Raw genomic sequence first — 27,570 nt, forward strand, 5'->3', positions numbered from 1 at the left:
TATATATATATATATATATATATATATATATATATATATATATATATATATATATATATATATATATATATATATATATATATATACTATCTGCCTGTCCCCGACAATAGATTACATATGTACCAGTTTCTCCTTTTGGCGTAAAGGAAACATTTATGATATTTGTTTATTTCCTCAGCAAAGAGTAAATATTTCTTATATCATTTATTTTTAACTTTCATCTTATTATAAATAAAAAACAGATCAAAGAATAATTATTTTTAATTTTACTTACAAAATATAAATAATATATTAATTTTACAAATATTTAATATTATTTTTTAAGGTTCATGATAATTGCTTATGGTTATGGCCTTATTGTGTAATTTATATTCATTTAATTATCAAATGTTGATTAATTATGTAATTAGTTACTCGTCTGAGTAGTATATTACATTAAATTATATTTTTTTTTCTTCATCTTGAATTAATAATAAAGAACCAGACTCAGTACTCAGTTAAAATTCCATTTGTAAATAAACAGACGACAAATGTCGCCTCTTCTCAACTGGAAAGTCAAATAAATAAATAAATAAATGTTTATTTAGGTAAGGTACATACATACAAGAAATTTTTACAAAGATTGGTTGACTTATAGGTAGAGCTAGTACATACAATGCCTAAAGCCACTATTACGCAAAGCGTTTCGGGCATGAAAAACTTAAATGACTAAAGCTTAATACTAATTGAGCATAAAGAGTAGAATGAAAACAAGAAATGAAATCATAGCTGAAAAAGCAGCACAAATACAATTATGTCGACAAACAGCGCTCTTTAAAAAAAACAGACATTGGTTGACAATAGAAGGGTAAGGTAGGTTACAGGGAATTTATTAGGTATAGCTTCGCTTTTATCTTAAACTGGTTGAGAGAGGTACAGTCTTTAACATGGTTGGGAAGGTCATTCCACATTCTGGGCCCCTTGATTTGTAGAGAATTTCGAGTTTGATTAAGTCGTACTCTAGGAATATCAAAACGGTATTTATTTCTGGTGTGGTGCTCATGGGTTCTGTTACAACCTTCTATGAAGCTTTTGAGATCAGGATTGGCATTATAGTTCAGCGTTTTATATATGTATAATACACATGAGAGAATGTGCAGTGACTTAATATCTAACATATTCAGAGATTTGAGTAGGGGTACCGAGTGATGTCTGGGGCCAGAATTGGATATTGTCCTAATAGCAGCTTTGTGTTGAGTAATTAGAGGACGTAAGTGATTTTGGGTAGTAGAGCCCCAAGCACAAATACCATAGTTGAGATATGGATAGATAAGGGAGTAATAGAGAGTCAAATGGTACCTTGTTTGGGTGTATGGTATGACCTATCTGAGACGGTCATACCACCAGCACAAGTACACCTTAGGCACAACATCGACTACCGTCGCCATCAGGAGAGGAGACTTGTAACAAGCTGCATGTATGGTATCATAAAGAGAGACGAGCAGGTAGTCTCCAACCATATAGCTCAAGTTGGCCTGCCTCTGCTATTCCCACACCTCTTGATAATCATATCGCTCTTACTGTCGGTCTCGACCAAATAATGGGAATACTCAGACTTAAGTTTCTGTAAGGCATGGGGTACCATCACACGTCTATCTGTATTCATTGTTTTATTTTCGGACCCGGTAGAAGTTCAGGTCACTGATTTTCAGCTACTATACCCAACACTGTGTGTCTGTAAGTAACCTAAAATGACTCGTTGCCTAATTTATTCCTCATCACTATTACGAAATAACATTTAGTCAGGGATCTTGGTAGTACATTTGGGTTCATTCTCAACATAATTGGCAATTCCAGGTTCTAATCCAAATGGGACAGGAGAAGCAAATGCTCACAAAGTCGGAGGCAAAAGACAAATTTTCTGTAAATGCTCTCAATTCCCTTTTCCAAGGTTATGAATCCACACAATTGCTCCAGAGGTGTTAACCCCAACATGTAAATAAAATAAATATGTGAAAGTATGCACCTATATAAATACTTGTTAATTAGAATAATCTAAATAACATTTACATGCATCACAGATACTGCTGCAATTGAAAGTAAAGGAAACCTCTGCCATCTACTCCACTGGGCTAGTAAAGACAACAAGAAAAATATCTAAGTTAAAGTCAAGATGTCTGAAGCAGATGCAATATTCAAGGTATGACAGGCAATATTTATTATTATGACAGTTGTGAGAAGAGTTATTTGCCAAATTATTTTAAACAATTTATCCATTTGAAAATATTCATTACAATGTTATTTAATAGAACAATGCCTCTTTTTATTTGTATTTTTTTTATTTATATATACAAGAGTTCTTACATTCTTTTACAGCCACTAGTACGCATAGCGTTTCAGGCAAGTCCTTAATCCTATGTACGACCCCTGCGAAAAATCGTTTAACAACCAGGTACCCATTTTACTGTTCAGTTAAACAGAGGCTACAGTTAAGGATTTGTGCCCAGTAAATCCTCCCTGGCCAGGATACGAACCCAGGACAAAGCGCTCGTGAAATGCCAGGCGAGTGTCTTAACCACTACACCATGGGGACTGTGGAGATTTGTTTCATAAATATTGCAATAATCCTAATACTTCACGGTATATCTATATTTTAGTCCACTAAAAATGTCAATAACTTTAGGTGTTCAAAGACTGATGACTTTGTCCAATTGAGGGGGGCAGTTCTACATTCTCAACCTTCCTATCTTGAGGTTATCTTGAAATGATTTCAGGGCTTAGCTTCCCCGTGGCCTGGTCATCGACCAGGCCTCCTTTGTACTGTATTACACATCCCCAGGAAGCAGCCTGTAGCAGCTGTCTAACTCCCAGGTATCTATTTACTGCTAGGTAACAGGGGCATCAGGGTGAAAGAAACTGCCAATTTTTGTTTCCTCCTCCACCGGGAATCGAACCCGGAACCTCAGGACTACGAATCCGAAGCACTGTCCACCCAGCTGTCAAGCCCCCAAGATGATAGGCCCTGTCATCACCTTCCTCAAACACTCAAATTTTCGGTGCTTTATCCACATGGTCATTGCTCCAACTTTTGTTAATGGATTATTACTCAAAAATGAACAGGGGAAAAAAAATTGTTTTAAAAAGTGAAAATTGCAAAAATTCAAATTGTTTTTATGGATCAAAAATTTCACCAATTTTTATTTAATTAATTGTGGGCCCAGAATGGCATGTCAATTTCATTTTCCTTCAGAGAAAATAATGTTTTAGATTATAATGTTTTAGATTATAGTTTACTGTAAAATAATAATCACTGTTGCCGTCAAAATATGTACAGCACCATTTTTTAGGCGAAAACATTTATAACTCCCAAGGTTATGGGTTTATGAATAAATGACATGGATTAAACTTTAGAACTAAGAAAAACTAAGAAATATGCACATAATATATAAAAATGGTGAAAATGGGTCAGAAACTGGATTCTTCAAATCTCAAAGTAGAAATAACAGTTTTAGAGATAATTGAAGTTGAAGTTATCAAAAACGAATGTGGTAGTTCTAACTTATGAATGTTGTTGTATGCTTTAATAAACATTGCTTGGCATTCGTACTTGAATATGTGTAAGTTGTAGGTCAATATGAACACGAAACAATGGGTAAGACTCCGCTCCAATAGAGAAGCATCAAGAAATATGGGCCAATAGGCCCTCTGCAATTACTTCCATTCTTACCTTCAATACCCATTGTTTCGTGTTCTGTCTTGTGTTGAAAGTTTGTTTTCACCTCATCCAAAACTGTTGTAACATATCACCTCACCCAAATGCAGGTATAAAAAATCGAAGATGTTTAAGCTCTATTCAGTTATAGTTGTGTGTGTAAACTAAAGTTTTTGAAAATGTAATAAGTTTTACAAAACCCGCTCAAGTGTCGCGTCAGACTAGAAATAAAAATGAATTTTGTAGAATTGATTTTTCAATTACCATCAACAGTGAAAAGAAACATAAGAAAGATCGAGAAAATTCGTGTTAGAATTATTAATCTTACTTTTTTGGTCATATTTAATAATATATGTCTACAGGAAAGACTGCTACCAAAATATACTAATATATATATATATATATATATATATATATATATATATATATATATTATATATATATATATATATATATATATATATATATATATATATATATATATATATATATATATATATATATATATATATATATATATATATAAATAAAAGTATCTACATGTTCTGTTCATCTAAGCTGGTATAGTGCACAAAGAGCATAGTGGCCACCTTTACACAGCATGACAAGTCAGGAAGATGATGCTACCTCCCTCACCAAAATGGCTTCTCCCAACACTCCTTTTGCTGTTATTACACTATATATACACATTATATATAAGTACTGTATCTATATTTGTGTTCATAGCGAACCACTAATCTTGTATGGTGACGGCATATAGTAACAGGTTTCCACAAACAAGTAATGCTCCCTCTCTCCCTCCCTCGCTCACTGGTTCAAGGCCAGATGCACTAACATTCCTCCTTAAAGTATACTGTTTGTGGTGTTATTACCCTATATACACACATTATATATAAGTATCTACATATTTTGCTCACCATAAATTTTCAACTAAGCCGGTATAGTGTTCAAAGAGCATAGTGCCCACCCTTACACAGCATGACAAGTCATGCAGATGTCGCCACCTCCCTCACCAAAATGACTTCTCCCAACACTCCTTTTGCTGTAATTACACTGTATATACACGCTATATATAAGTACAGTATCTACCTTTGTGACTCCAACACGTCATATGACGTGATGCGCACATTTGGGTAAGTTACTCAACACGTCATATGACGTGTTGCGCAGTTTAAAGGTTAACATAATATGATGAAACTTAGACGAGGCTTATGGCAAATAATTGAAGTTTTGTATTATAGTACAGTATTATTATTAATATTACTATTAATATTTTTTTCTTTCACGTCACTTCAGGGGGTGGGATTTCAACAAATATTCAAATTATTTTCAAGTAATTTTCATATAATTTGAATATTTGTTGAAATCCCACCCCCTGAAGTGACGTGAAAGAAAAAAATATTAATAGTAATATTAATAATAATACTGTACTATAATACTGTATAAGAAATAAAAAACTCATTACAGTAACATAATTTACAATAATAGTATTCAGTACCTAGGTATAAAATATGGGAATGTTCCTTGGAAAACTTTTAGTAAATACAATTTTGGTACAGTGTTAATATAAATGGAATAGCATCACACACTTATACTATATGATAATGTTTACAGGGAAAGATACATTACTATGGAAGAGAGCAGTATTATCAGGCAATGCAAGATACTTGCATTGCAGCATCCAAGAAATTTGGCAATGATCCTGTTTACCGCTTCTACTCAGCAGTATCTCACCTTCTGCAAGGATGCACACAGGAGGCTATAAGACAACTTCAGCCTCTACAGGTAAATGCACATTTCTGGTAAATTATGAAATATGAAGCAATACTACCTAGACTACATTCAGACACAATTTTCACTCCTGATGTAATGGTAAAGAGCTCTCTTCCTTTATATATTGAGCTTACGATGTACTTAACCCTTTAACTGCGCAATGCGCCTGTAGGCCCAGGCTTCGGGTGCGCAACGCGCCTCCGGGGGTTTTTATTTTTCACGTCCCATTCAAAACTCCCGCGGCTACATGGGGTTCACATCAGCTTCCTCAGGGCTCTTGTAAACAGACGCCATCTTTAAAAAAAAATCATGGTCCAGCATTGCAAACATAGTGCAACTCCCTCCTTTTGTTACCCATATACTGAGCCAAAAGGAATAAAATCTGGAAGTTTGTGAAGCACAATAAAACAAAATCCAGCTTAAGAGTGGAAAATCAACACTAAAATAAATGAACAGGTGGGCTCCTCTTACATGGGAATGGTAAATATTTCATAATTGTGGTCTGAGTTTATGGTGTGGGAGGATAGGAGAGACTGATGTCAAAGCTGATTTAGTGAGGCTCCAATAATGCTGAACTAAATGAGACAAACTTATGCTGCATGAGGGACACATGAAGCAGCCAAGGAAGGAATAACCAAATGATTACTACAGCAAGCAAAAACAACTGGTGGAGGGCCAATCAACTCTGCCTAAAGACATTAAGAAGATGCCCAAGAGAGCCTGCAGAAGGATCCCTCATTGTCGGCCTTGTTTACAGACTGTGACTGAACTGTTTTAAAATCTAAACCAGCAAGTTTGTGTCATCATTATTTCATGTTTCAAAAGCTATAGCTGTTAAAGAGAGAGTCAGGTTGGATCTTTAAGAAGGCTTTAGATTACTTGTTGTTCCTATGCTACTTGGGTAATGATTGCATGTTGTAATGTATTGATACTTGAATAATTTTCTTAACTATTTTATGCGTTAATGATCATCTATTATACCTTTATTTACAAGGATACAAATCATAGGAATAATTTGAAAATTCATTTAATATAAAGATTTTCATCTATTTTCTGAGATTTTGTTTTGCCTTGCAGAATGATCGTGACATTATGCTCGGCACATTATTGGCCTTGATTTATGCTCACCGACACTGCCAGGTGGTGGATCGTGAGGCTGTCACACAATTGGACTCAAAGCTAAAAGAAGAAAGGAAGAAGGCATCAGAAATGGTAAACTTTCAGAGAGCATTTGAAATCATTTTTGTTTTTTAATTCTTTGTATACTGTATGTAAGGTGTATTCTTTGTACACTGTATGTAAACAACCCGTTTGTAGGTTTGTCAATCCCTGTTTGTTGGTTTGCTAACCCCTGTTTGTTGGTTTGCTAACCCCTGTTTGTTGGTTTACCTACACCTGTTGGTTGGTTTGCTAACCCCTGTTTGTTGGTTTGCCAACACCTGTTGGTTGGTTTGCTAACCCCTGTTTGTTGGTTTGCCAACACCCATTGGTTGGTTTGTTAACCCCTGTTTGTTGGTTTGCTAACCCATGTTTGTTTGTTTGTTTTTCAACTCGTGTTTGTTGGTTTGCCAACCCCAGGTTTCCAAGCAGTGTTTTGCAGTGTTCAACCAGTTAGCAACACCTTGTCTAGGCTTCCCGTAGTAGTCAGCCTATGTGCCCTGGAAAACCGTGTCGGGGCTAGGTGAACCTATGGACGCGTCTTCCGTTTTCCAGCTCACCTCGTGTGAGTTTGTAGGGTGCTGTGTGCCCTTGTCTCAGGGTGACAGTCACCGCTTGTGCCTCCGTCATGCCGCCTGTTGGGTCACCGACACCTTTGACCCGGAGTCTTGCGAGATGTGCTCCTTGCTTGTTCTCCAATTTACCCATTCTGATGACATTGATATTCGGGTACAGATGGCATCCACGTTGCATACTAGGTTTAGGTTGCTGCAACACACTAGGTTAGTTGCCCACCCAGATGCCCCGAGGCTGCCCCGTTTTGGTTATTGGGACCCCAGACTTGGGGGTGTTAATTGCTTCGACTTTTATTCAGTCCGCACTCCCTAGTCCTTTTCCCTGTTGTTCGTCATCCTCCCTCCCCTTCCCTGCTTCTAACTCCCAAACGTCTGAGGGTTTCGGAGTCGGAGCGGGGTTTAGATGGTAATGAGATTCAGGCAGCTTCGGGGCTGCCCAAGTAAAGGTGGAGATGGAGGCATTCGTGCCAGTTCCTCCTGCCGAGGCTTCTGGGTCCCACCAGCAGACCCCCTTCTTTTCTGCCTTTTCCCTGGATGCTGCCCTTTCTTCAGGGGTAGAGGGCATGGAGGACGGCTCTGCCCTGGGTCCCGACTTGTGAAATACCCCCCCAGGGGCTGGGGAGGAGTTGACCTGGGGGGTTTGGGCCTCCTTTGATTCCTCTTGGGTGTTAGTGCCCTCTTAGAGATGCTTGTTGTTGCATGGGGAGGGGTTTTCTTACACCTCTTTCCTATACGAGTATGATTTGGGGTCGGCTCCTCCCCTGGTTCCCTTGGGTTCCTCGACTCCTTCTGTCTGGAGGTTTTCTGCTTTTCAGATCTCACCTAAGGAGGTTCAGGAGGCGCTTGCTGTATACCTCCTGCGAGACCTGGATTTCTGCCTCTGTGGATGGATATGTCCTCATTTGAGTTCGGTTCTTCCCCATATTGGGTTCATTTGGAGGTTCTGGAGTCTCCTGGTTGGCAGACTGCCCATTCTATTCATTGGGGGTGTGGCATGGGATCTGTCGGACCCGCACGCTTGAATGGCGAAAAACTTCTACCATTCTGTAGGTTTACCGGGGGGACGAGTTTTAATGTCTTTATGCGTGCTTGTTTGCCCCTGTGCTTCCTCGTGATGTTGACCTTGTGCAGCTGCACGTGCAGGTTCCTACCCTTTTGGCGTCTTTGGTTGCAGAGGATTTGCGCACCTGTGAGCATTTGGCTTAGGTCTTGCGCTTTTTTTCCTTTTCGAGCGATCCTCGGTCTGGTTTGAGGAGAATGTTGAGGCGTTGAGTGCTGGGGCCTTCATCTGGTGTGCTGGCCTCTGCGGTGCTAGGGCGTCGGCCATCCTATTGAAGCTGTTTGCGCCGATTCTCAAGGAGGCGGTGTCTCTGTTCTTTGCTTCTCGCCTCGTGTGCCAACAGGCTGTCTTCACTTTTTCTTTGGAATCTGCTTAGGCCCTGGCTCTTAGGTTTTCTTCACCATTTTATCCATTGCTGTTTGAGGAGACTGCACGAATGCCGTAACGCAGTTTCTGCAGGCAGCTTCGTCCAGTTGTCGTCCTACGTCGGACTTGTTCCTTCTTTGGGGTGGCCGTTCTCGGCCTTCTCAGAAGGGTCGTGCCAGGGTTCGGGGTTCCTCCGGTTGGGGTGGGCCATTGGTGGCAGTTTCTGAGTCGACGTCGTCTGGTTGGTGCAATGATCACTTTGCTCGTCGGGCGGTTTCTCGTAAGATTCATTGGCCCTTCCTCGGGTTGGCCTGTTGACGAGACGATGGAGGGGAGGCTCTTTCTATTTGCTCATGCCTGGTCCCATGATTCGTGGGTGTTTCAGGTCATCACCTCTGACCTGTGGTGGCGTTGGGCTGCTCCTCCTCCTTTGGGGAATTTGGTGCTGGCGAGGCAGGTTTCTTCCTTGTGCTCCATCAGGTCATCTCGGAGTGGGTGTGCTTGGGCGTGGTCGACACAACCCTGTCCCTCAGGTGGGTTTCCCACTTGTTTCCACTGCCAAAAATGGGACTGTGTGAATCTGTGGTTCATTCTGGACTTGTCCTGTCTGAACCCCTGGATTCCTTGCCCCCTTCTTTTGGATGACCACTCTGTCCCAGGTCCGGCTTCTGTTGGAGCCGGGTGCCTAGATGGTGTCCCTGGATCTCCGGGACGCGTATTGGCACGTTCCCATTTATCCGGGGTTCAGGGACTGATTAGGTTTCATGGTGGGGCATCAGGCTTACCTTTTGGCTTGAGTCTGGCACCTCGCGTATTCACGTGTCTTATCCGGGTCTTGGTGACACATCTGCATCTGTTAGGGGTTTGGGTTCTGGCCTACCTCGACGACTGATTGGTGTGGGGCTCCCAGCCGGTCTGCTCGCCAGGTTATCTTGAGGTTATCTTGAGATGATTTCGGGGCTTTAGTGTCCCCGCGGCCCGGTCCTCGACCAGGCCTCCACCCCCAGGAAGCAGCCCGTGACAGCTGACTAACTCCCAGGTACCTATTTACTGCTAGGTAACAGGGGCATTCAGGGTGAAAGAAACTTTGCCCATTTGTTTCTGCCTCGTGCGGGAATTGAACCCGCACCACAGAATTACGAGTCCTGCGCGCTATCCATCAGGCTACGAGGCCCCTACGAGGCCAGGGATGTGGTTCTTTCCCAGCTTGCCGGGTTCGGATTTCTGGTGAAGTGTAGGAAGCTCCATCTGGTTCTGTCCCAGGTTCGGACCTGGCTGGGTCTTATGTGGGACTCTCAAGTCGCTTCCATGTCTCTCCCTCCGGAAGCATTGCTGTGGCTGTCATCCCACCTTCAGCTGTTTCTGACGGGTCCCGGGTCACTCAGCAGTTTCACAAGCAGTTGTGTGGGAGTCTGAACTTTGCCATGCTGGTTTACCCGCTGGGTTGGGTTAGGGGGGGGGAGTTCTGCTTCTGTTCAGTTTTTTATTGTAATTTTCTTACCATGTGAGGTTTGTTTTGTTATGCCTACCTTTCTGGGTGCCTAACCCCAGTCAATGGCAGATTAGGAAAGCCCCCAACCAAAGGGGGGTTTTCCAAGGGCCATTGAAACTCCATTGACTATTGCCCTAGTCTAATATACCGCATATTAGCCTGATAACTCCAGGGAGCCTCCGAGACTCGCCCATGAAATGGCGTTTCATTACATTCAACGCTTTTCTGGGGGAGCCCAGAAGAGCTCCCCAGAGCTATCCCAGGCTGATATGCTAATGTCAGACTTTGGCATCAGTCATGTGTATAGAGTTCTTAGGACCTACCAGGGACCATGGCCAGAACCTGACCCCCTCAGAGAGGCAAGGGGAGCAATGGCCTATAGAAACCCCTGTGTGGTTGGAAGCATTCTATGTCTGCCATCGACCGGGTCAAACATCCAGAAAGGTAAGCATCCCAAAACAAACCCCTATTCTGGTAAAAATTGCTACCAAAAGCCGAACTAGTGGATAGAACTCCCCAACAGAAAACAAGCAAACTAGTATGATGTCACACGTCACAGCGCCGCTGTCTGTGCAGCTCCAGACCTCTCACACTGGCTATCCACCCATCAGTTCTGAGGCTGGATGTCAAAACACGCGAAAAACCACCGACTGGAGGGTGGGAGGGTTGCCTGGAGCCTCCGGGTCTCGCCCAGAAAATGGCGTTTCATTACATTCAACACTGGTTTTCTGCGGGAAGCCCCGTTGGCTCCCCGGAGCTAATTACCCACAGAGGAAGGTCAAAGGGACGAATCTGGGAGGCGAACACCACACACCCCTGAATGGAAAGCGAGACAACTGGCTGCAACCGCCAACCCAAGGCGACACAGGCCCGAACGAGCCTGGGAACGACACGAGACAACTAGCAGTTAGGCCCCCGTACGACCGCCAAAAAGCCCCGTGCCCGAAGTCCTAGACATGAGTCACCTTTGGTACCTACAAAACTGCCAGTAAAATATAACATAGGTTCTCTATTTGCTCTTGGTAGTCATTGGAGGTGGTAGAATACCTATTATATTCTCCCTCAATGTCAGACTGGTCCATAATATTCAGAAAAATGGATGGCTTTCGATTAACCTCTTCTAGGATTGGTATGAAAGCTTTCTTCACACATTTTGTTGCAAATTATCATTGTAACAAAACACTATTTTCCTCCTTGTGCTTCTGGATTTAATTCAACCAATATATAATCATTAACACTACGATCTTCATCAAGGTTTCTTGTGATTCATTAGGCTATTGTTAGGAGTTGTCACAGGTTGGTCTCAGGCCAAAACTTCATCATGTTCAGTATCATTATCACTGCTCTTTATATTTTAGATGAAGAGCAATGTTGGCTACTTAAATCCCAAAAAGTATTAATTATCCATTCAGTGAATGGTTTCTCATAAATAATTTGTCGTAAGTAAATTGGTGTAATTTTCTAAATCTATTAAAAGTAATACAATTTTAATAATATTTCTATTTCTATAATTATGTACTGCATGCACTGAATTGTCAAAAGCCAATAAGAACCATTACAAAATACTATAACAAATATTGATATAAAAGACTGGCATGTGTATAGGTGGTCATGGTTGACAAAGTGTACCGCTCACGCTGACATTACATCTGGGTCCACCACACGTGCCCTAGCATTACCCTCTATCTTTTACACTCGCATCAACTACATAATTAAATGCCAAGTAAATCACATGCATAGCTCCCTGAAATCACTAATACTTTTTCTGCTTTATGGGATTGTACTGTTTATACAAAAAATATAAACTTTTTATAAATAAAAAAACATTTTTCTTTTCTCCTGCATAGACAGTATGCAGTGTGATCACACTGAAAACTTTTTGTAATACAGTAGCTGGATATCTGTGATGCAGCGGCTATTCAGTTGGCATTTGCTCATGGTGTAGTTTTCTGGGATACTTAACACCCAGAAGTGATGATTAAATATTTCTGTACAATAAACATATTATGTAAAAATAAAATACAAATACATGTATTACTTTAGCAAGTATATAATGAGAAAGTACTGTATAGCTAGCTACTGATATAAGATGTTTACGAGACTGAAGAATAAAAGGTTTGTATAATTTACAAGTTCTTTAATATACAGTTGTTTATTTTCTTTTCAGCCTTTATATTATGCAGGAATGTTTCTTCTTTTATCTGGAAAAATTGACAAATCTCGAGAGTATATTGATCGCATGTTGAAACTGAGTCCAGAACAAGAAGATGGTTTGGTGCTGAAGGGTTGGATTGAGCTAATTGCCGGTCGAGAGAGTAAGAATAGAAACATAATGCAATACTTTGATACTGTTCTTCAACGGTAAGTCTTGTCACAAAATGTGTCAAAAATATTGTATAAAAAGTTCAGTTTGTACATCTTAAAGTAAACTTAGTTTCTCACCAGTCCAAAATATTATTAGCTTCCATTATATTTTTGTAATGAACTAAAGTTTTTCTTTTATGTAAATATATAAACAGTGTATACTGGCTTAAATGAACTGTTTGAGGTAGGCTCAGTTTGTTAGTGGTAGTGTATTTCATTGTTACCAGTATGATAACAGGACCTTGCACATCACTGACTAAGTCACCATGAGAAGTAAGAATGGAAATGAAGGTTGCTGGAATTCAATCAAAATAAGTGGAAAGTAATGAAAATGGGTAAAGGAGACAGGAGACCTCTATTGAACTATACCATAAGAGGAAGGCAATTACAAGAAACAATAAGAGAAAAAAGACTTGGGAGTAGACATAATTTCAACACTAACACCAGAAGCTCATGTTAATAGCATAACATCAGAAGCATATGAGAAGTTAACAAACATAAGACTGTCATTTAAGAATCTAAACAACGAACTTTCAAGTCCATACACACTGCTTATGGGAGACCATTACTTGAGTATGAAGCTCTAGCATGGAACCTTGTGAACCATAAATAGAAACTTGAGAAAGTTCAGAGGTTTACAACTAGATTAGTACCAGAATTGAGTGGCATTAACTATGAGGACAGGTTAAGAGACCTCAGCCTCACATTCTTAGAGGAGAGAAGAAACAGGATGGGGGGGATGTGAACCATGTACAAGATCTTGTGGGGAATAAATAAAGTAAATAAAGTAAGCCTATTTAAATTAAAAAGGGGTAGGACAAGGGTACATTGATGGAAACTGGATAAGCAGTTGAGTTGAAGAGATGTAAGGAAGTTCTTGTTACCCATACGGATGGCAGGAACACAAATGCACTGAAGGAAGAGGCTGTTGAAGCCAATTCTGTCCCCAACTTTAACAAGAAATACAGTATGATAAAAGCATTAATATTGAGAAGGATTTATTAGTGCACCAGGTATGAACAGCTAGGAGGCAGGGCATAATGAGTTACATCTCTCCCCTGTAATTATTGATAGGTAAGCACAATTTTCTGTGCTTTGGTAAAAGCCTAGACTAAGCTCAAGGAGAGTAAACCACACTAATCATCACCTTGTCCATCATCTTATACAAATGTGAGCACAAAGGAGGGGGTGGACAACTACCACTGGTCAAGGAGAATCCCACAGGGACTTGGAGACCAAGTTCATGCCAGACTTAAGACACAACTCACAAGGGTTAAGAAGCCCTGCTCAAGGCTGCTGAAAGGACTGCAGGCTTTCTCGGTCCCACTATTAGCGAGACTTACCATGTAATGACTGACAAACTGGGTGATGTGAACCCCTAGAAATGGGCAGGACTTGCCTACTAACAATAGTAGAAACAGCGGGGTCAACAGCAGTACAAGGCAACACCACCCTATGAGAAGGACCCATCTTGGATTTCTGCTGAAACACTGTGTTCAGCATGATGTGTCTGTTGGTGATATTCTTAGTAAAGAATAGAAACTCGCTGCATCATTAGGGATCGGGGCAAACACCTTTAGCAAATCAGCAGACAAAAATGCATTCAACTTGCTCAATATCTCCAGCTTAGCCCACTTGATGAATAGCTGGGGAAGGAAGAGTTCCTGGCAGGAAAGGGAATCTGAATGTGGTATTCCTAGTAGGCTACCTCATGTGAGAGAGAGAGAGAGAGAGGGGGGGGGGGGTTGTAGATGACCTCATTCAGGAAGTCAAGGTCATTGCCTAACTACATGGATGAGGTAAGAGGTTTCCTTCCTCTCAAAGACATTTAGTTCAACCACTTGGGCTTGACTGTAGAGCAATGGTCTCGCTTCATGCAGGTCGGCATTCAATCTCCGACCGTCCAAGTGATTGGCACCATTCCTTCCCCGTGTCCCATTCCAAATCTTATCCTTATCCTTTCCAAGTGCTATATAGTCGTAATGGCTTGGCACTTTTCCCCTGATAATTCCCTCCCTCTCCACCTCCTGTCATCAAGGACATTTGACCCAATAAACAGTAGTCAATGACCCACCCAGTACAAGGAACTATAGTACCCACAAGCCAAAAGGGAGCAGGGGAACCCAGTGTCAAAGCCAAGCAGCAAAAGATGAATAAAGCTCTAGCAGAGCAGGATTTGGTTCAGATACATGGTCCTGACTGAGCCTGAACTGCAAGAAAGCGAGACCGGGAGAAAATTTTGGAGCACTTGAACATAATCAGTCACTAGTAATACAATGAATCATACTTGAGATGAAGCAGTGAAGCATCATACTCAAACCAAGTTGAAAGATAGTCAAGTCAACTTCCTAACTTGGTGATGTGCATCATCTAGCCTGTAAACCAATGACCAAGCAGCATCAAACAGACGCCCTGAAACCCATCCTCACCCATGGAAGAGAAGGGGGCCACTTGCTGAGCTTTGCCACAAGGCAAACATCACAAGGATGAGTCTGGAGTGTGGTAAAGTTTGTGGTAGGGAACCAGAGATTTAATTTTGGCACTTCCATCTTGTGGAAGTCATTTCCCACCACCAACATAACCTGACAGGGACTGTAAAAATATCTGTCGTGCCAGTGTGGAGTCATTGCCTTGCCGTGATTATAATGATAATGACCAGTGAAACCTTCAGTTGTCTTGTCTTATAGAACATCTGAGTGGAATACAGTAGCTCAGAAGTATTTTTGACATTGTTAAGCCACTTATTTAATACAGTATTGACTTAAATGTATCATCATTTAATTTTCTAGTTCACCTCGACACATGGATGCTCTCTTTGGCAAAGCAAAGAACTTTGAAAATCGGAACTCTCATAAAGAAGCCATTGAAACTTTAAACCTCCTCGTTGTCGCTTATCCTGGATTTACTGCTCCGTTAGTGGAGAAAATGAAGGTTAATCTCTCGGAACAGGATTGGGATCAGTGCTTGGAATCTGCTAATCGGTAAGATATATCTATGAATTCTGTATTTGAAGCTGGTACTCGATTATTTTTTTGTTAATGGCTCGGAATCATTTTGATTTTTAAAACAAATCAAATTTTGTGCAGTTAACAATCAGAGTTCTTAAAAATCCTGGTCTAAGATGATATGTACACAAATTTTTGTAAAATTTAAATACAGTCTCCACTCGATTATCTGGATTATATGGGAAGGACCCCCTAGCCAGATAGTCACGTTTTTCTGGATAAGAGTACTTTTTCACCTCTGAGTCCAAAAGGGACCATTTCCAACATTTTTTATACCTCACTCAGGATTTGAATTGGCACACACTAATTAGTGTGGGGGGCTGGGTGGGTGGTTAGCTGCCTAGCTGGTGGGTGGGCAGGCAAGTGGGTGGGTGGGCAGGCAGGGATAAGTGGGTTCACGCAGGTGGGTTTAGGATGGGTGGATGGCAGGCAGATGGGCATGGTGGGTGAACAGGTTCGAGTCGGCAAGTGGGTGGTTGGGTGAGCAGGCAGGTGGGTGGGCTATCAGGCAGGTGGGTGGGTGGATTGGCAGGTGGGTAAGTGGGCATGCAGACAGGTGGGTAAACAGGTAGGTGGGCAGGGAAGTGGGTGAACCCCCACTTGGTGCCATAGGCACAATCAGAGAACACTGTATAAACATCAGAGGTCCGCGGTTGTTCAACGTCCTCCCAGCAAGCATAAGAAATATTGCCGGAACAACCATGGACATCTTCAAGAGGAAACTAGATTTATTCCTCCAAGGAGTGCCGGACCAACCGGGCTGTGGTGGGTATGTGGGCCTGCGGGCCGCTCCAAGCAACAGCCTAGTGGACCAAACTCTCACAAGTCAAGCCTGGCCTCGGGCCGGCCTTGGGGAGTAGAAGAACTCTAAGAACCCCATCAACCAGGTATCAACCAGGTAACCAGGAACAGGGGGGTGAGTGGGCAAGCATTCAGGTGGGTGGGTGCGCAAGCAGGCAGATGGGTGAACAGGTGGCTGGGTGGGCTATCAGGCAGGTGGGTGAACAGGTGGGTGAGCAGGCAGGTAGGTGAACAGGTGGGTGGGTTGGCAGGTGGGTGAGCAGGCAGGTAGGTGAACAGGTGGGTGGGTTGGAAGGTGGCTGGGTTTGCAGGTGAGTATTCAGGTGGGTGGATGGGCAAGCAGGCAGGTGGGTAGGTGGGCTATCAGGCAGGTGGGTGGGATATCAGGCAGGTGGGTTGGCAGGTGGGCATGCAGGCAGGCGAGCAGGCAGGTGGGTTAACAGGTGGGCATGCAGGCAGGTGGGTGGGCGAGACGGGACAGAGACATATCACACGTCATGCCTGATCACCCCCCCCCCCCCCACGTCACGCTGGCCTTCCCATCCCCCCTCCACGTGTGTCGACATGTGGGTTTTGACACGCTGTACGATGACTTTTAACATATGCGCCTTAAGTTCTGTTAAATCCCATTTTATTTTCTTGTAAATATTTAAATGAATAAATAGCAAACCAAATACTGTATTATTTGTTATTTAATATTTGTAATTAGCTCTCCACAGCAATAAGAAAACAATATAATTCTTGCAACACCTCCAACACCACCTTCCTTGGTAGGCTTAAGCGAGTCACATATGTTACCCTTCACACTCAACACTTCTCCCTCCCTTCTTCCCTTCCCTTCCTGACCGACTCCCTCCTTCCTTCCCTTCCCTTCCCTTCCCTTCCTGATCGACTCCCTCCCTCCTTCCCTTAGGCAGGGAATTATGGACAGTTGAACTATGACCTTTAAGGAGAGTGTGTGTATGGGATGTGGGGGGTGTTGTGTCGGTGGTGGGAAAAGGGTCGGGCTCACTCAGATAACCCTATACTCGTCACCGGTAGCCAGAATTGTTTCTTAAATTTTGTTTCTTAAATTCTGGATGTACAGTACATGATCATATATATTTTTGGTTACATATTTTGTTTAGCAATATTATTAGGATAATAAAAAGTTATAAAAATACTTGTTTCATGAATGCTTTATTGTATTAGATGGAAATTCTCCAGGCAGGCAATCTACTGCCACCTACAGAAAGATCTCTTGGGGGAGGGAGGGAGTGAGGGAAAGTAAATGTGGGCGGGACGGAGAAAGTGAACAGCAGTGAGGGATGATTCCCTCCCTTCTTGGTGGGAAGGGAGGGAGTGGTGTGGTGGTGTACAACGAGTGTTAGGCCACTGATCCGGCCAAACACCTGCTTTTGCGGCTCCCATAGACATTTTGACTGGATAGAGAGATAACTTTATCTGACCACGATTTTAGCCGGATATGGGCGTTTTCCGGATGGTCGTTTTCCGGATAATCGCGTGTCTACAGTATATTCTATCATGCAATTTCGTGTACAACATTGTACCTGATTTGGTGGTGTTGGTGACCAAGGACAGGATTCAACAAGCATTCATGCATCTACTTATGAACCTTTACATATTTTCTCATTCTTTGGCACCTTTGTTTACTTTTATTAGACAGTTTACAAACATCAAAATCAATTGTTGTTATTGTTATAAACAGCCTGCTAGTCCGTTGGAGCTCATAAACTGTTCAATAAATGTAAACAAAGCTGTCAAAGATTGAGAAAAGATGTACAGTACAGGTTCATAAGTGGTTGTGTAAGTGTTTAATGACTCCTGGTCCTGGTTCTTCTTTTGTGCTTATTCCTTCCCAAAACATCTAAAAGATGTTTTTTATATATTAACTCATGACCATAATTTTTCCTATTTCAGTGTTCTAGGTATGGATTCACACAACGTAGAAGCGTTAAAATACAAGACACTGTACTCTCTGTGTCGTCAGGGCAACTATGAGGATGCAGCACAGGGTTTACGCAACTTGTATAGTGAGATGGACAGAAGTGAACCCAACAATGCATCATTATTTGTTCACATGGCTCAGTTATTTTCAAGGCTGGTAAGATATTTACAATTCATATTTATATAAAATGACATATTAAACAAATAGTGTAGAAATTATTTATATTTATCAGTCCTGTTCCTATGCATTGTACAATGTGACCTTAAAAGTTAATGCTGATTAAAATTACTGTATACATTTTAATTGGTCTCTCCTAAAACATTTCGTTGGAATGAAATACAGTACAGTATCTGATTTCGTATTAAAAATTTGTGCTTGATATTTTTCATATGCTTTCAATTTAATCATCATTGTTATTAGAGTTTGTTTGAATATTGTGCGTGCCACAGAAAGTAAATACTAATTTAATAACATATGCTCACAGTGACAAAATCTTGGCATTTTAAATCAAAGATGTTGCTTAGACTACAGAAGATTTGGTATGATGAAATTCTGCTTGTACTCACGAGTACTCTCTATCAAGCCTATTTGATGTGATTCTTATGTGGTGTGCATGTATTCCAGTGCAGTCTTATCATTACTTACAGAATCTAGTCTATAAATTGTGTTAAAGTGAACCAATTATTGAGCCAATCATTTTAACCTCATCTTGGTGTGTAGTTTATCATACAGGTCTCTAACATTATCATTTGCTTTGACTTTTTTAATGTGCTTGGAATACCCACGGCAGGACAGGAATAGAGGACACGGCAAACCTTCAGTCAGATGTAGATCAGGTCTTTCTATGGGCTACAGAAAATAATATGGTGTTTAACGAAGATAAGTTCCAGCTCATGCGCTATGGAAAAAATGAAAATATAAAAACGGAAACCACGTACAAAACTCAGGCAAATCATAACATAGAATGTAAAGGCAATGTAAAGGATCTGGGTGTACTCATGTCGGAAGACCTTACCTTTAAAGAACACAATAAAGTATCCGTCACAACTGCAAGAAAAATGACAGGTTGGATAACAAGAACTTTTCACACTAGAGATGCTATACCGATGATGACACTTTTCAAAACGCTTGTGCTCTCTAGAGTGGAGTACTGCTGCACAATGACAGCCCCTTTCAAAGCTGGAGAAATTGCTGACCTGGAGAGCATGCAGTGATCCTTTACTGCTAGAATCCACTCAGTAAAACACCTAAACTATTGGGACCGACTAAAGAGCCTAAATCTGTACTCCCTTGAGCGCAGGCGGGAGAGATACATAATAATTTACACGTGGAAAATATTAGAGGGGCTGGTCCCAAACCTGCACACAGAAATAACACCACATGAGACCAGAAGACATGGCAGGATGTGCAGAATATCCCCGTTGAAAAGCGGAGGTGCAACAGGTACTCTGAGAGAGAACTCTATCAACATCAGAGGCCCAAGACTGTTCAACACGCTTCCGCTACACATAAGGGGCATAACTGGCAATCCCCTCACAGTGTTCAAGAGAGAACTGGATAAGCACCTCCAAAGGAGACCTGATCAATCAGGCTGTGACTCATACGTCAGGCTGCGAGCAGCCGCGTCCAACAGCCTGGTTGATCAGTACAGCAACCAGGAGGCCTGGTTGACGACCGGGCCGCGGGGACGCTAAGCCCCGGAAGCACCTCAAGGTAACCTCAAGGTAACCTCAAGGTAACCCCTCCTGCCTGGGTCTATGCCATCCTGTTGTGTAAACAAGTCCCTATGATTTGTTAAGAATTTCACCTGGTTGGTAAGATGCTGGATTTGAGTCAAAATGGGTCGTGTGAAATCCAAATTTTCTCAACCTATAAATACTTTTATACATTTACATCCAGTGTCATTTGGAATATTTGTTTCAGTGTGGAAGAAATCGTCTTGTGTTAGAAGAAACATTTATGATGGCAAGTAAAGCAGCCAAGGTGGACACAGGAAGTGCGGAGTACCTCACTGAGGTAGGATATCAGTGTCTTCTTCAGGGCCGTAACAAGGAGGCTACCAAATTCTATAAGAATGCTACCAAGTTAGATGAGTCTTCTGTTGCAGCATTAACAGGTTTGTTTAGTTGGAGAAGTGCTTAATTAGTAACATTGTTTAAAGGGTACTCTTTCATCAAACCACAAATGAGCATTCAATAGTATACAATTTAATAAGGCCTCATTATCTTTATCTATTGTTAGATAAAGGGTAATATAAGATGCTCCAAAATAAGCAAGGTTAATTTTCCAATTCTTTATGAGAGCTTTTTTTTAATGTGATGACTTTGCCAACAGGAATCATTTCATGCCAGCTTTTAGATGGTCAAGTGGATATTGCAGAACAACAATTGGAGTTCTTAAAAGAGGTGGGTGTTAAAATTTCATCGTTTTCGTTTTCAACAGGGCAAAGATTTAGTAGAATACTGTCTAATTTTCCTTGAGGGGTAGCAAAAATTAGAATCTTCTCCAAGCATTTAAATTCTCTGATTATTATGAGAGCTCAAAACATTGGCTAAAAAATTCCATGGGGCAGTCTGCTGTCACATGAGCATAACAACCATCACTGCACTGAAATAATAGAATCTGTGAAGAGCTTGAGGATTACTTTAACAAACATGCTCAAATGATTACAATGTTTGTGCCTTAAACATTAATACCAAATCTTACCACACTATAATTCTCATGGAATGAGACATCGAACATTGAGAACGGCTAATTCTGGTGTTCTGCTGGGTCAGCCAATTATGGGCAGAGTTACCATGTCATATTCGTAAAGCTGTTTATGAAGAACGAAGGCTATACTTTTGCTAATGTGATTATCATACAAAATTTACACAGTATATAGAGATGTCTTTCCTTGCTACCCCTCCGTATGTACATACATTCACTGTCCAATTTTCATGTACCTGGTTCTTTAAACTACTTATTACAGATGAATATTAAATCTACACACCAATGAATAGAAATCAATATTTTGGTCCGTCACAGACTATTTTCAGTTCGTAATTTGTGACTGAGGAATATGAGAATCTGGAACAATGTCAGGTGTTGTGGGATTAAGGGTATATACCTTGTTAAATATGGCTAATTGTATATTGTACTGTCCAAATGTGCCAATTCACCCCTCCCCTCACAAGTGTGCAGTAGCAAGGTGCCAGAAATTACTTTTACAGTAAGTGATTCATTTTGTCTTATATTATTTTATTTTAAACTTAGCTAATATAATGATAAGGCTTCAAAATTATCAGGTTCAGCGTAGTCTTGGAGCTTCACCAGATATCTTGTATCTGTCTGCTGTTCTTGGTCGCATGAAGAATCAACCATCTGACACAATTCTAGGTACAGTATAGTTCAAAACGTGTCATGTTTTACATTACATTTCTCAGTACCAACCCTTAATATTAATATCAAAGTGTATTAGTAGATTTTAACCACTGGATTTATTTAGCTCATAAAAGATGGGCTGTATAGTATATGAAACAAGAAATTGATTAGGAAATATAGAACAGGATAACAAATAAATTTAAAAGAAGAGTAAAAACTCTGAAACTGGTCATATGAAATCGTTGTTTGTAAAATGACTTAAAACTTTCCTTCTGTTGAATTTATTGATTCCTGAATTTACTTAAGTGTATTAAAAATAGTTTTTTCAGTTTTTTCTTAACCCTTAAACTGCGCAACGTGCCTGCAGGCCCATGTCTGGGGTGCGCAACGTGCCTCCGGGTATTTTTATTTTTAGCGTTCCATTCAAAACTCCCGTGGCTACATGGGGTTCACATCAGCTTCCTCGGGGCTCTAGTAAACAGACGCCATCTTTTAAAAAAAATTGTGGGCCACATTCCCGGGTGTGAGAGCCTCAGTACTGAATGAGCAACCAAGGCTGGCGCACACAGCATGAGCTCACAGCACTGCCGTTCAGCTTGTGACCACAGCATCGCCTAATAATGTCAAAATATATATATAACTTGTATTATCTAGCCATGGTATTATTAAAGAAAAACCTGAGTGTGATAATGACTGTGTACAGTGTTCAAATATCAGTGATTCAGTGTTGTTCACAATGTTCACAGCACTAGCCACAGCACCACAGCATTATTTTGTCCATCTAGGAATCTTCAAACGACTTCCTAGGTTCCTTTACAAAATAAACTTGTGGTCAATTATACATTTACAGGATTTAGTGACCAGGATTGTGATAACAGCAGGATTGTGGTTATAATTAGCTTTGTGTATAGTATTGAATTGTATTGTGTATAGTGGAATTTGTGTTGTGAACATCGTGAACAGCATTGAATCACTGATATTTGAACGTTGTACACAGTCATTATCACACTCAGGCTCTTCTATAATACTATCATGGCTAAATAATACAAGTTATATATATATATATTTTGTCATTATTAGGTGATGCTGTGGTCACACGCTGAACAGCAGTGCTGTGCGCTCATGCTGCGAGCGCCAGCCTTGGTTGCTCACTCACTACTGAGGCTCTCACACCCGGGAATGTGGACCACGATTTTTTTTAAAGATGGCGTCTGTTTACAAGAGCCCTGAGGAAGCTGATGTGAACCTCATGTAGCCGCGGGAGTTTTGAATGGAACATGAAAAATACAAATACCCGGAGGCGAGTAGTGCACCCCAGACGTGGGCCTGCAGGCGCGTTGCGCAGTTAAAGGGTTAAACTGCGCAAAACATCATATGATGTGTGACATTGAAGGGGGTATAATTAAAAAAATATTCAAATTATGTAAAAATGACTTAAATAAATCTCCAACTTATTGGCTTCAGCTTCGTGCAACTTTCATCAAAATATTTTCAGAAATTGATTTTAGACGAATATTTAAAAGAAAAAAACATTTTGTTGTTAAAGAGAACAGCTCCTATTGACTGGAACTGATGGATAATGCAATAATAAAGAGATGCAAGCACCTGACTGATGCACAAAGAAGAAGAAGAAGAATAGTAGTAAGAAGTGTCCACAAAGTGGATATACAGCTGGTGCCTTTATAGCATTGGTCAGTAATACATAATAACACAAATAATAATGAGTAATTATGTTGTTATGCTCAATATTGTTATATATCATATAAATACAAGTACATTGCCCAATGTTATTATCAGTTACTTTCAACAATGTCCAAAAATATTTTCTGAGGGGAGCCCCGTCGGCTCACCGGAGCTATCCCAGGCTGATGTGCTAATGTCAGACTTTGGCATCAGTCATGTGTATGGAGTTCTTAGGCCTACCGGGGACCACGGCCAGAACCGGGCCCCCTCAGAGAGGCAAGGGGAGCAATGGCCTATAGAAGCCCCCGTGTGGTTGGAAGCATTCTATGTCTGCCATCGACCGGAACAGGCACCCAGAAAGGTAAGCGCCTCAAAACAAACCCATATTCTGGTTAAAATTGCTACTAAAAGCCGAACTAGTGGATAGAACTCCCCAACAGAAAACAAGCAAATTAGTGTGACGTCACACGCCGCCGCGCCACTGTCTGCGCAGCTCCCCCCTCCCCGGGAGGGAGAAGGGGGAGCCGAGGGAAGGGGGAACCCGGCTCCTATTGGAGGCGGGTTCTTGGATGGTGTTCCTGGACCTCCGAGATGCTTATTTGCACGTCCCCATTCACCTGGGGGTTCAGGGACTGGCTTGGTTTTGTTGTGGGACGTCAAGGTTACCGCTTTCATTGTCTCCCGTTCGTGTTGAATCTGGCACCTTGCGTGTTCACACGCCTTATGCAGGTTGTGGTAACCCGTCTGTGTCTCTTAGGCTTTCAGGTGTTGGCTTACCTCGACGACTGACTTGTTTGGGTTCCCAGGCGGTCCTGTTGGCTGCTAGCCAAGGATTTGGTTCTTTCCCTGCTCGCTGGGTTTGGGTTCTTGGTGAACTGGAGGAAGTCCCATCTTGTTTCCTCCCAGGTTCGGCAGTGGCTGGGTGTTGTGTGGGACTCTCGGACCATTTCCTTGTCTTCCTCCAGAGTCTCTTCTACGGCTGCTGTCCCGCTTGCGCCTATTTCTAGGGGGCTCTTGGGTCACCCGGTGGTTGCTCGAGGGTTTGTGCGGGAGCCTGAACTTCGCGATGATGGTATACTCGCCGGGTTGGGTTTGGTTTCGTCAGCTGTTCTGGTTCCTTCGGGGATGTCCCTTTCGCCTCTCTCACGATCGCTGGGTTTGGCCCCCGGGGGCCTTGCATCGGCTGCTGCGTCTCCGGCTTCCTCTTCAGGTTTTTCAGGGTTCGGTGCCTTGGCACCTGCCAGAGCCCTCACTCGATGTGTTCACGGACGCTTTGTCTCTCGGCTGGGGCTTTCTGACCAGTGCTCACCAGGCCAGCCAGTGATGGTGGGGTCTGTCTTTCCGTCGAGCTCACAGCACGGTGCGGGAGTTTGCGGCGGTGTGGTTTGCACTGCGGAGGGTTCAGGGTTGCCCGTGGATTGACGATCCGGCTCAATTCGGACTGCTCCCCGGTGGCTCATTGCCTGAACCTGGGGGGGGCGGTTCAATGCGGTCCTTGGCTCTTTGCCGCTGGTCGCTTCGGGTGACTCGTCTGCTGAGTTCTCGGGATTTGGCTCTCCTGGCTGTTCATGTGTGGGGAGTGTCCAACGTCCTGGCCAATGGCCTATTTCATTTCGTTCCCCTTTCCACGGAATGGACGGTCGACGCCGACTCCTTCCGTTGGATTTGCCAGACGTTCGGGCGCCCCGAGGTGGACCTCTTTGTGTCGGCGTGGTCGCGGTGCCATGACCACGGGGAAAGGGGAAGTGAATGTTCTGAGGCCCAGTCGGGCCTGTGTCGCTTTGGGTCGGCGGTTGCAGCCAGTTGTCTCGACTTCGAGTTGAGGAGTGAGCAGCGACCGCCTCCCGGGTAAGTCTCTATTACAATTTTCCTCTGTGGGTAGTTAGCTCCAGGGAGCCGAAGGGACTCCTCCCAGAAAACCAGCATTAAATGTAATGAAATGCCATTATCTGGGTGAGACCCCGGCATCCCTCTCTCCCTCCGGTCGGCGGTTTTTCGCGTGTTTTGACATCCAGCCTCAGAACTGACAGGTGGATAGCCAGTATCGGGGTTCTGGGGCTCCCCCTTCCCCCCTCTCGGGGAAGGGGGAGCTGAGCAGACAGTGGCGTGGCGACGTGTGACATCATGCTCGTTTGCTCGTTTCTTTTAGGGGAGTTCTATCCACTTGTTCAGCTTTTGGAGCAATATTTTCACCAGAATAGGGGTTTGTTTTGGGATGCTTACCTTTCTGGGAGCCTGACCCGGTCGATGGCAGACATTGAATGCTTCCAACCACACGAGGGTGTCTACAGTTCATTGCTCCCTATGCCTCTCTGAGGGGGTCAGGTTCTGGCTCGTGATCCCCGGTAGGCCCACAGAACTCCATACACATGACTGATGCCAAATTCTGACATTAGCATATCAGCCTAGTAAGCTCCGGGAAGCTTCCGGGCCTCACCCAGAAAATGCTGTTTCATTACATTCAACGCTCGTTTTTTGCAGGAATGTTGCATGAGGCTATTGACAATCACTTCAAGAATCATCGTGGGATGTCATTTGGTGCTACATATCTAGCAGCATTGAATCCTGACTTCTTGCTCCTTATTGTTAATGAATGTCTCCTTTATGCACCTAATCAGGTATTTATAGTACAGTACTTGTATGTTTAACTGATTTTAACAAAAAAACTTCACCAGCAATGACTGAGAAGGCACATTTGACAATGAATCTGGCCTTTCTGTACACGAAGCTCAAGAGAGTTGATAAAATCTCTATTTTCTGCGGGGAGCTCCGTCGGCTCTCTGGAGCTATCCAAGCTGATATGCTAATATTAGACTTAGGCATCAGTCAATGTGAAAGGTGTTCTTAGGCCTACCGGGGACCAAGAGCCAGAACCTGGCCCCCTCAGAGAGGCACGAGGAGCAATGGCCTATAGAAACCCCCCCTGTGGTTGGAAGCATTCTATGTCTGCCATTGACCTGGTCAGGCACCCATAAATGTAAGCATCCCAAAACAAACTCCCTATTCTGGTTAAGAAATTGCAACTGAGAGCCGAACTAGTGGACAGAACTCCCCAAACAAAAACGAACAAACAAGCATGACGTCACTATGTCACTGCGCTGCTGTCTGTGCAGCTCCCACCTCCCTGGGAGGGGGAAGGGGGAGCCCCAGACCCCTCCCGCAGGCTACCCACGACTCCAGTTCTAAGGCTGATGTGCTAGGCGAAAGTCGTATGCTCTGTCTCCTGACATTGGTGCTCAACTCAGTGCCTGTGTTGTGTGGTGGCTGTCTTTTTGGGGGTGCGCGACCCAGGAGTAATTCTTCAGTACTCGGGCTGCATGCGCCTAGGGTTCCCTTCCCTATGTGCCTTGTAAGTACTGCCCTTGGGGCTTGGGGCATCTTTCCTCAAGTTCCTTCGATTCTGCCTCTGCTTGGTCATTTGCTGTTCAGCTTTCGGCCCCCTTTGTGTGCTGTGGTGTTCTGGCATCCTTGTTCACCTTAGGGTCAGGGGCAGTTTTCACTGGTAGAGGCGCAGGGTACTGCGCAGCTAGTTTTCACCTCTCATAGCGGCCGGCTCTGTTCCACTTGGGTACGCTGTCCTCTTGCGGGGCTTTTTTTTTCTTTTTGTTTTCCTGCCTGGTAGGGGAGGGGGTGGTCTGCCTTGGTTGTTGCCCCTGTGTTTATCGCATATGCTCTTCTGTTCTGGTGGTATTCCCTGCAAGGTCCCTGTGAGCGTACACATCCCAAGGGTTCAGTTACTTAGAAGTTTGACTGGTAGACTTGGGCGCCGGTTAGCAGTAGTACCCTGCCTGGGCTACCCTGAGTGTGAGTTCCGTCTCAGGACCCTGGGATTCCCCACAGGGGCACGTGAGTCTGATGGATGTGACCCCTGTGTCCCCCCCTCGCTTTATGCGAATTTGAAGGTTGCTCTGTCCCCTTGTTTCAGGGTGACTCTTATTGTTTTTGCCTCCGTCATGCTGCCTGTTTGAGTCGGTGACACCTTCGACCCAGAGTCCTGCGAGTTTTGTTGCTTGCTGGTGACTCACTTTACCCAGTCTGGTGATTACGTTGGGCCCAGGCAGCTTCCTCCCTGGAAGCTGCCTGGGCCCCTGGCTCTTGGGTTGTCTTTGCCCTTCTGCCTCCTGTTGTTTGCGGATTCTGCCGTGGCGCAGTATCTGTAAGCGGCTTTGGCTAGTTGTTGTCCCATGTCTGATTTGTTGGTTCTCCGAGAGCCCCGGGGAGAGTGGGCCTTCCTGGAGGGGTCGTGCCAGGGCTTGGGGTTCCACTAGTTGGGGTAGGCCACTGGTGCCAG

General features: G+C 43.0%; 1 protein-coding gene across 2 annotated transcripts in view; it reads left to right on the forward strand.

Annotated features, from left to right (window-relative positions):
• The first annotated feature begins 507 nt into the window (after positions 1-507).
• LOC123763996 (tetratricopeptide repeat protein 21B) overlaps positions 508-27,570 on the forward strand; it is a 74,237-nt gene continuing 47,174 nt past the window's right edge. Inside the window, exons 1-11 of one of the 2 annotated variants that reach the window (XM_045751424.2) lie at positions 508-587; positions 2,061-2,179; positions 5,306-5,476; positions 6,542-6,676; positions 12,283-12,476; positions 15,269-15,460; positions 18,206-18,389; positions 20,157-20,349; positions 20,568-20,638; positions 21,521-21,611; positions 25,761-25,897. In XM_045751424.2, the coding sequence (XP_045607380.1) occupies positions 2,153-2,179; positions 5,306-5,476; positions 6,542-6,676; positions 12,283-12,476; positions 15,269-15,460; positions 18,206-18,389; positions 20,157-20,349; positions 20,568-20,638; positions 21,521-21,611; positions 25,761-25,897 (1,395 nt within the window). In that variant the 5' untranslated portion in view covers positions 508-587; positions 2,061-2,152. The remainder of the gene's footprint in view (positions 588-2,060; positions 2,180-5,305; positions 5,477-6,541; positions 6,677-12,282; positions 12,477-15,268; positions 15,461-18,205; positions 18,390-20,156; positions 20,350-20,567; positions 20,639-21,520; positions 21,612-25,760; positions 25,898-27,570) is intronic. The other variant, XM_069330136.1, reaches the window with a different exon arrangement.

Source organism: Procambarus clarkii, chromosome 23 (assembly GCF_040958095.1).
Source record: "Procambarus clarkii isolate CNS0578487 chromosome 23, FALCON_Pclarkii_2.0, whole genome shotgun sequence".
In the NCBI taxonomy this organism is placed as follows: Eukaryota; Metazoa; Arthropoda; class Malacostraca; order Decapoda; family Cambaridae; genus Procambarus; species Procambarus clarkii.